Below are 10,454 nucleotides of genomic sequence, written 5' to 3'. Positions count from 1 at the left end.
CTAAGGAGCAAAATAGGTAGAGACAGAATAAGGAGGGAAAAATGAAAGCGTTAATTAGTGAAGCACACATACACAGAAACATTAAAAAAAGAAAAAGGGAGCAGTCAGTAAAGTTTATAGAAAAAAGAGATCAATAGAAGGTGACTTTGAGTAATTACTAGCAGTACAGTGCATTAGATTAATACGTCTGAAAATACGGTTATGAAAGGAGGATGACGCTTGCAGATTTGCTAATAGAAGCTAAAGAAAACTGCCAATATGCTAGTTTGCTTTTTGGGTGTAAGAGAGCTCTTTTCTTGTGCCCATGCTCTGGTGATTCATTTATTGAAAAAAAAAAAAAATAAATGATACAAATCAAAGGCTAAACTAAGAAGCCAAGGAGAGCAGCTGGGATAAGGGTAATACAGAAAAGAGCATGTGAGTCTACACACAGAGGAGCACCTAAAGAGTCAGACTTCTCTGAACCATTTCAGCCTGGGCTGGTGGCTACTGCTGGCCCAGAAATCATGCAGGAGAACATAAAGAACTTTCTGCAGCCAGTGTTAGAATAAACAGGACTTGTATTCCTGCTGCTGGACAGCAGCCTTGCTGCACGGGGTGGCATTATATCCCTACTCTGAAACACAGGTTCTGGGGCACTACTGAACTCCAGGGTTTAAAATGGGGTGGGGAACACAGCAGACACTGCAGGTGACTGTGGTAGGGGCTCCAGCCAATCCTGAATGGATCAGTCGTGACAGGTGACAGCAAGGCAAAGGAAATAAGGACTAAAAATTTAGAGAGGGAGTTCTTTCTTTTCTATCCTTGAGCAATGCCTGTTTCCATTAACACAGAAGGAATTTTATGATGTGACTTTAAGGTGGGCTGGGAGCAATGTGGGAGGATGCTGAAAGGCTGCAGCATTGCAGCCCTTTCCCAGCTGTTCATCATTGTAACCACTGTGTTGTACTGCTCCATTGCAGGTATGGACTAAAGCTTCAAAAATTCACAAAAGGGAAAAAAAAAAAATTTTAGACCCTTTAGAAAGCAATTTCTGCTAGATAACTTTATTCCAAGACTTGGGAACTCCTGATCTAGAGAGTGGCCAATGACCATTATGTGCATTTGTGCCTTGACAAGCATTTCTGAACAGACTCCATTCTTGTCCTCCTTCCCCAGATTCCAGAGGTGGGTGGGCAGAGCAGTGGACACTTATGGTTCTGGGCATTTTTTTATTACATGAAAGCTTACAAGTGTGTCACACCAGACCTGCTACTCTAACAGATATGCACTACTTCTCATTCCAATGGGAAACCCAAATGCTGCAGAAGCTTTAATGCCTCACATAATATTAACTGGTACTTTTCTAATCCCTGAAATGCTGCACTTTCTAGAATCAGGACAGGAGTGAAAAGAATGCTCATTTTTTAATAAATAAATTATTTAAAATTAGCAAAAAAAAAAAATACACCTTAGAAACCCAAGAATTGAGCAAAAAGCTCAGGAGGTAAAGGAGAGAAAAGAAATTGAAAGACTGAGAATAATAGGGAACAAACACCTGGACATAAGTGCACAAAAATAAACAAAGACCTTTGGAGTGTCAAGAAGTAGCTTCATCTCCAGAACTACTAGACTTTTCAGTCACTTTCATTAATAACAAATTAAACCACTTACACTTTATATGGCTTTTTAGAATTTACAAGCCAAACCCCCACTCCCCATTAAAACCTTTGCTATGTGTTCTTATACATTTTCAAAAATTAAATCAAACTTAGAAATTGTATTACATATTAGTGGCTTATTACTGAAGGGAAATGGAACTACTGTATTGTTTTTCTTGTAATTTTCTAAAATGCTTTGCTCTTGTGTTTGAAAATATCCTACTCATTTGTGACCAGACTAAATAATTCCCTGCCCCCTTAAAGGTGCCTGAGTCTGAACGATGTTCAGTCTCCCATCTCCCTCTCTCTCACCTATTATAATTAAGTTCCCTTTGATTTGAACAGATTGGACGATAGGAATTCATAATGTTACATCCTGCACACTGAAGCTAACTGATTAAGTGCTTTAAATTATTCTTCCTGACAGAATGATAAAGTTACAATCTGTTCAGAGATGATCTACAGCTTGCCAGACTCCTACCGTTTCTTTCTACATTCATTTATCTTTTTGTCAAGCAGTTAAAAAAAAAAAAAAGAAATAAAAAAAGCCTCAATTCCATAGATCTTTTAAAGTAATCAGAACATCTGAATTATTAATGAGACTTTAAGGGAATGATTCCTGATGGGGGCCGGTTTAAGAAAGGTTGTAGGAAAAAGAAGTCTGGGAATGTGTACACATCAAAATAATTTCAGCTCCATTTAAAAAACCATTTAGTTCAAGTGTGACACATGAACCATTATGCATTTGTGGAAACCAATTTTATGTGATCTACGATTAAACTAACCTTTCAGAGAGGTGTAAAGTGTGATGGTTATCATGTTTTAAAAGCCTTGTGAGATCACATAAACAATTTCAAACTAACAGTTTTCTAATGGTTTGTGTTTAAAATGATTTTGAGGCAAGTTAAGCGCCGTGAACTTTCATTGCTACCTTCTTTTTTTTAACACATGGTGCAAAAACTTTCCTTACAAACAGAACTTGGTGCAAGTTAATTCAAAGTTGTAGCAAGTAAGGGGAGACTTGTCTTAGTGCTAAGAATCAGAACTGTGCTGTGTTTCTCAGCAGCCAGTGTAAAGCACTTCAAAATACTCTGCTTTCCCCAAAATTTTCAAAATAAGCAATTTATTTATGCACTAAATTTACAGTAGAACTCCTATATAGGGAGCTGTTCTTTAAAAAGAAACCCACTCACTTTTTGCCTTTACATGGCAAGTAATACATACAGAACATTAATAATAAATTTAGAAGCTGGTAGATTCTAATGTCTTTTGCTGTTCAGATTTCTTTTTGCCAGTGCTGAAACCTTGACCCAAGCATTATCATTCTCCAGCATGCAATGCTTAGACCCAGCTTTATACCTTTCCTGTTCCTCTCCTCTGTTAAAATTGTCTTTGGCCACATAACGATGAATCTCCTGTGCAAATTCATTGACCTCTTTACTTACCTTTGAAATGTGAGCTTAACACTCCTGATCTCTTGGCCACTATGATATTCTGCTCCAGTCACTAAATGTCCTTCTTGAAGCCCCTACACATTTTTCAGTCTTTTATCCTATGCTTACAGCCTAATTTTGGTATATCTTCCAGTGTCTTAGTACAGATTTTTATCTTTAATGTTTACTCTTTCCATTAGATCAGTTCAGAAACCCCCTTTTCAAAGTCTTTATATATTGCTATAGTCACCAAGCATTTTTAAGTTCTCTGTCACATTGAGTCTGTTTCTCTCCCTTTTGGAATATGCATATTGATCCTTAGCAGAAGTGTTTCTACATTATAGTGACAAGAGGCATGTTTTTGTATTTTATTTTTTAGGAGCTGCTAAAAAAGTCCCTGATCTTCCTACACTATTTGACAGGCTTCTTTTTGACAACATCACCTGGGAGATGTTGGAACAGCTAAGTAACTGAATGTATCAGAAAGCAGTAAACACTTTCCTCTCAAACATCTATGTTTGTAATGGGCTATCAGCATCAGTACATCCATGAAGGTTTTAAAAGCCTAATGCTCATATTACAAATAAATAAAAATTAATATTTTTTTGTAACACCCTTCCCTGTAGCATAAAAAAGGATATAAATAATCAAAGTAAAAAGATCAAGATACTGTTTTCTTCAACTTGTATAAGATTGCAGCAACTCTCTCCAACAGATTTATTGTATTGGTGCTTTAAAATTTCTATCATTAATTTTGGACTGAGTGGCAACTTAGAGCAAATGCCACTGTGAAACACCCTCTGTTCTAAGCAGAGGCAAAGAAAATACTACCAAAACAGAAGAGAAAGGTTTTACTACTTTTGTATTCTCACCATAATCCAAGGTTACCTTTCAACTGTTTAAAATATATATATATTTTTGTCTTCTGTGACACATGCAGTTTCAAATTTGTTTGCATGTATGTATTTGTGTGTCTCCTCCCTGCATATAACCATCTTGTTTATAACTAAGCTGAAAATTCTTCCATGTAATTTGTTTCTGCATGAGAAAGAAAAGTAATGGAAGTTTCTCCACCCACCTGCTCAGCAATTCTTTGTTTGGCAGATGAATATTTTACATGTAGCAGGCAGTAAGAAATTTGCAGGGAAAGATAGAATAAATTATTTTTTCTATGAAGAACTTTACTTTGCTCCAGGGCAATTAAAGTTTTGTGACAATGTTCTGGACTTGTTCTTGATTTTTTATTTTTTAAACTACTAAAATTCTTAGTTTTGACAATGGGAGTTCCACTGGAAAATGCCTGACTCTGTCTGTTTGGGTCAATAGGAACCCTCACCAAGAACCTGCAGGTTTGCTAGACATAGCTTTGTGCCAACACTTAAGCTCACGAAGGACTGAAACACTAGCTGAAACCATGCTGGGACTGATGTAAATGGCAGGACCTTAATTTAAAAACCTAAACCATGACCTCCCGACATTGGTGATACTTCTTCACTTTAAAGAACTAACCATTCTACTATGGCTGTCTGACCTGGGATAGAACAGGAGATTTGCTCTTACTTTTCAATATAAACACCAACATAATGTTGATTTAAGTATTTCTCTGCTTATAATGACCAACCCCCATTAGTATATCCATATCAGAAAACCCTCATCATTATAATAAACTATTTGATCATTCTAACTATAGTTAGCAGTGGAAATTGAACACAATACTACTAAAAGTCAAAAGTTTTAGAATTCTAATTTCAGGTTAGAGGATAGAGGTGGAGTAGACTTCAATGTAATTTGAAGAATTCAGATTTTCACCCATATAAGATATTCCTCTTCTGCTGTTCACAAAGTAAGCAAGTTACTTCTCTAATGTATGCTGTTTATATTTTTTTCTATTTGAGCTGCACTGTTATACAAATACTATTTTTTTGGATAAAAATCATTATGTTGCATGTGACAAGTGGCTTCATATTAACACCCTTCCTTTCTCTGCTAAATGGAAAACAGATAAAACATTAATGGAAAAGCATTTTGGTGTCAAAGCCATTAACATTCTTCCAAAATGTGTAACTGCTCTCAACTATCTTCAATCAATTCTGCTGACATAAAAAGATGCTCATGTACATACATGGGGAATAAGAGAGTAGGGAGGGGAAGGTAGGAAAGAAACTGGAATGAGGAATGGGAAATTAAAGTAATGTCTGCACCACGATAGGCATCTTCATTGAGCAGGAACCTGGGTGTTTACAAAAGGACACGTGCAATTAGAGAGGCAAGCAGATGAGAGGATAATAAAACAAAACAAGGTTGAGAAACAGCAGCAGCAGCAGCAGCAGCCAGTTTTACCTCCGGTTTGGTGGGGGAAAAAAAGGCAAAAGAAAACCAACAAAACAATCAACCAAACAAACAAACCAATAACTGAATAAAGTTTGTAACTATTTTTCTTTTTTTTAATTTCACAAGTTTTCACAAGGACAAAGTTATAGAGGGAAACCCACAGCAGTTGCTAGGTCATGCAGAACCATTAATTTTCATACCTTGGCCCATTCTATTCATCCTTGTTGCACTTTAGAAAAAGAAGTAAGCTATGTAAGTTTTACAATGCTTTTAAACTGTCATATTTCTGGTTGAGCACTTTAACTGGCACATCCTTGTAGCAATAAATATTCTGAGGGCAAAACATGGTAACTTTCTTTGCAAAAAGGAACACGTGAATTTTTTTTATGATGAAGAGCAACTGTAATAGTCTCATTTGTAAGGGTGCAGCCATAATTTACAATGTCTTTCACTGATTGGACTTACAGCTGCATTTGAATGCACACTCACACATATAGACTGCATTCCAATCATTTTGCTTAGCACTGCACAGTGGCCCACTTCTCTGTAGCCCACTTACATGGTTCCAGGTTTTGTCAGTAAAAGTGCTTGGCTTTATTGTCAATTCACACAGCAAGCAAATCTTCAATATTATCATGCTTGGGGAAGGGGAAGGTAGAAGACAAAACTAACCATAAAAGCACCTTGATTGGGTTGGCAGTTACAATGCTAATCATTCCAAATCTAAATATTTTTTTCTGTCTGCATGCTTTCTTGCTGGATAGCCAGGGAAGAGGGTATGTGTTTCTGTCCTTCCTACCCTAGGAAACCCTCCATAAACCTAGAGCTAGCTCTATATTTCAAAATATACATTGGCTTCTGAAGTTTAAAACAAGAAAAAAAAAAGTAAAAGCAAGCCTGAAGTATAATTCCTATGGCAGTCTAGGGCAGGTACCTTTCCACTACGTTATTTAGTTCCCTGCCACAACTTTTTTTTGGCTACATGTGTCATTGGTGACAATTTGCAAGAACTAAATTCTAGCAAGTGCATGGAACACGATGCCTCAGCACTGTGAATATTTCCAACCCAGCTCTCTTGTTCTACTCAAGTTGGGCACAGCACCTTTTCTCCCCAAATGGCAGAGATTTAAAGGCACTCGGTTGTCTTCCCTGTATTCCTGCCTACTGGCATGCACCTGTTGAAAAAAACCAGGTAGAACATGCGGCAAGATTTCTGGAGCTTCTTCACATATTAGGACCCCTGTTGGAAGATTTATACCAACACCAACTTGGAAAAGTTAAACTAGCATCTGGGGAAAGGAACAAAGTCCCTTGAGATCTGATATGTAAGCATAGAAAAATGCTTGCTCTTTTCTGAGCATTATTTATTCTGTACATAAGGTGACTAATTCACCTTTTAAAGACGTAAAAGTCCCAAGAAGGCAGTTTTTAATGACTTACATCCAATATTTATGATACATATGGCTTTTTATCCCAAATGTCAAAAGTGAAAGAAAATATAGCTATTTATGTGGCAATATAAATAGACAGAATAATAATTTAATATGCAATTAGACTCTCTAAACTTAAATTAAACCATTGGAGTTGTTAAGCTTTATGCCCCGACAATTTCAGTGTTAAAGGGAAAATATACCATCTCCAAAAGACTAGTATTTTAGAGGAAGTTCTCAAAGAAGCAGAAAAGTCCCTGATATTGCTTTGGTATAAAGCAGATGTCTAGCAATAATCTATACAAGGAGTGTAAGCCCTATGTAATATAAGATTTGAGAGTGAAAAATCAGCAGGGATTTTTTTTTTTGCACGGTTTTTGTTGTTTTTTTTTCAATAGGGGAGTTTTATAAGCTTCAAATAAATGTATGAGCTCCTGTACATATGAGTATTAAAAAAAAACCTACTGCAACATACATCAACACTTCTGCACTAAATGACTTTCTTTGTGTAACTCTGACATCAAGAGCAAGTGTTCATGTTGAATATACTCTATTTTCGGATATGGAGAGTAACTGCAGTGAGTTATTTATGTTTTGAGTGTGCCTATGGGTTTGGAATTCTTTTTTTATTCTCCCCTAGCATCATAAATAACTTTTGGTCCGTCTGCTTTGTTGCTGTTGTGCTTAAGGGTTTTATGGTGGTGAAATAAAAATGACAATCACATGCACACTGTCATACATATGCAAAATATGTGTACAAAAAAGGGAGAACTCCATGGGAAAATGGGGAACATTACTGCTGGAAACATTAACCGGGGAAAATGGGTGGTGAATGCAAGTTTCACACACAGTGGGAGTGGATACACATATCAAAGTCTGTCCTCCTGCACATACTTCTGTTTGTCCCGGGAATCCCTGCTCTTGGTGCGGTTCGGTCGGTTTGCTGTTGATGGGATGGAGTGAACTGATGAGCTCTTCTTGCTGGAAGAGTAGGAGGAATGGGAGGAATGAGAGAGGCTGGCTCGGGACTGGCCAGCGTTGTGGTCAAATTGCATCAGACAGAAGATCAAGTCCGTCGGCACAAGCTCAAATTCATATGGTGGGTTTGTGATAACATAACTGGAAAGGAAGGAAGACAGAAAAAAATGAAAGAAAAAGAAAACAGCTTTAGATTTATACTAAAACATTTCTTCTAGATTTTTTGAACTTAACCCAATTTTTGCATTTCTGTTTGTACCTAATTTTAGCTCACAAAATTCTCGCTGTAATTTTCGGACCTTTTTAAGTCAGCTGTCACTTTTTTTATGTTTTCTGTCAAACAGACATAATGCCTGAGAATGATGTTCTTCAAGTGAATCACATAATGATTTTTCAGAGAAACCACCATACAAATCATGCTCCTTTCTCTGGCTGCACCATAATGCAATGACTCTAGAAAATATATATTGACAAAAACCAGTTAACATACCCACCACAAATGGTATTTAAAAGAATGGCAGAAAAGCAGAGAGAGGAGGATTTTACATGCAGCTTATTTAAATGAATATTTAAATAAATATTTACATAGTTATTAAATATTTAGATGACATCAATAGAACAAGGGGTATAATTATTGGTTTGGATTGTGACTGAAGTTAAGGAAAATACATCAATAACTCTTAAGCGAGGTCAATTTTGTTCATGCACTCCACATGTACCTTCATGGCCTCAAAGAGCATTTATAAAGAGAAATCTGCACATCCGAGAATCCAACATTGCTCAGTATAAATCCCAGGCCTGAAATAAAAACTTGCTCAATTTCAAGAATCCTCACCTTCACCTAATGGCCTTTCAGGGTATGAAGGACTTATAGAGCAGCTGCTAAATTTTCCATGCATGTGAAAAACAGACTTGTGCGAGGCAATTGGCATTTTCTTTCCAAGCAAGAAATGAGTAAAAATTGAACATGAAGCTCGTGAATTCTTTTCAAATTAATTCAATGCTCGTAAGAAATCTGCTTAGCTCCTTCAGGGACAGAAGTCCCTTATTAATTCAACAAATAATTCCAAGTCTAGCAACTACACTGTAAATCTAAACTGCAACTCAATTTTTCAACCCAATTTGTTCAAATTCTTACAGAAGAAACCGCTTTGGTGGGCTGCAGTGCTGTTTATTGCCATGTTCACCCAATAATGCTGCTTTCTGTAGAGCATGAAACAGTAACAGATGGTAGATTTGTGGTACTTCTGGTATGGGTCTGTGTGTGTATTTCTAGGAAGCAGTTAATTAAGACACATTTCAAGCAAGCTGCTAAATGGCCTTCAGTTTGCAAAGATGGAAATGTGTCTGCTCTATTTAAAGCACTAAGGTCAGGCTTGGTGCTACTGAAGTAAAAATGTAGTCTACCAAGAGAAAGTCTTCCATTTACTGGAAGAAATTATGCTTAAACACAGATGGTACTGATGGGAAGCCCACAGGAGTATTTTTTGAGCATTCAGAAAAAAGACTAGCTACTGTAATTTAAATTATTATCCCACAACTTAGAGTTGATTGATATAAGGGAACTGAAGTCCTTCCCTTGCAGGCAAACAGTGGATCATCATGGAGCAAACAAGATAAAGATACACTCTGAAAATTTAATTTAAAAATTCTGAATAAAATTAGCTGACAACTTATGCTGTGATATCCAGCTTATATTTAAAGTCAGAAAGAATCATGGAGTAATCCTCAAAGAGAACTGGGGAAAAGTTATGCAAAAATGAACAAGCTCTTTTTTATATTTATAACAGGCACTGGGCATTTCCTCACTGAGAAGACTGAAGAGCAGGGAAGCAGAGATGTTCTAGAAGACCAGACTCACCGTTTAGTGCATTGGCTGGGAGTACTTAGATGCGCATCCCTTAATCGATAAATTCCAAAGCAAAGCATATTGTATGTTTTCAGTGCTTTACAAAACAGATCTCCATAACAACCTCCATCCTAGAGGAAAGAGAGGAGATGAAAATTTAAAAAAGAGAACAGTGCATTTTTTTTCCTTTCTTTGCTGTGTAAAGACAATGTCAGGGAACAGGTCATTCAGTATGAACTTATAAAAAAAGGGACAATGTATAGACAGTCTGTTGTTGTCTCAAATGAGAGCCTTTTACCCAAGGAAATGAATAATCTAAATGTTTTATTTCAAGTAAGTAACTATGTAAAGTGATGATTGCTATTTTGGAGAGCCTTGGTCCATGAAATAATGGCAAATTGGAAAGAGTGAGTGATTTGCTTTAAGCTGGAAATCTAAATTTTGGTACCAGACAATGCATATTCTACAAATTACATTAACTATGGTATTAAAATTGTTCGTATCTTTGACCCTTTCTTGGCAGCAGTCATACTGTCATCCAGAAAAAAAAAAAAATCACAAGGAGCACAACAGAAATTAGAGTTCAATGGGTTTAAGAGGATAATAAAATATCTGCTGCTGTCAAATAATGACTAAATGTATGATTAGCAAAAAATAAGTTTGGATTTGCTTATCTGTATATCCAAAATAGTGATTCTCAAGTAATCATGAGAGTTAATGCATTCTGCCTTCACAGACGCAGTGCACTTGAGGCTCTGGTGAAACACCATTCAAAAGATTGGTGTTGCATACT

At 36.6% G+C, this 10,454-nt stretch overlaps 1 protein-coding gene across 50 annotated transcripts in view; it reads right to left on the bottom strand.

Moving 5' to 3' along the window:
• KCNMA1 (potassium calcium-activated channel subfamily M alpha 1) overlaps positions 1-10,454 on the bottom strand; it is a 428,996-nt gene that overhangs the window by 6,378 nt on the left and 412,164 nt on the right. For 35 of the 50 annotated variants that reach the window (XM_085583432.1, XM_085583417.1, XM_085583419.1 and 32 more), the window contains 3 exons: positions 9,674-9,792; positions 7,729-7,953; positions 5,605-5,633 (listed from right to left, as the gene is read on the bottom strand). In XM_085583432.1, coding sequence (XP_085439558.1) covers positions 5,605-5,633; positions 7,729-7,953; positions 9,674-9,792 — 373 coding nt within the window. Of the gene's footprint in view, positions 1-5,604; positions 5,634-7,502; positions 7,954-9,673; positions 9,793-10,454 lie in introns of those variants that run through there. The other 15 variants (XM_085583433.1, XM_085583435.1, XM_085583438.1 and 12 more) reach the window with 2 other exon arrangements.

This window comes from Lonchura striata, chromosome 6, assembly GCF_050655825.1.
Source record: "Lonchura striata isolate lonStrDom1 chromosome 6, ASM5065582v1, whole genome shotgun sequence".
Classification (NCBI taxonomy): Eukaryota; Metazoa; Chordata; class Aves; order Passeriformes; family Estrildidae; genus Lonchura; species Lonchura striata.
This window is presented reverse-complemented; position numbering and strand designations above follow the sequence as displayed.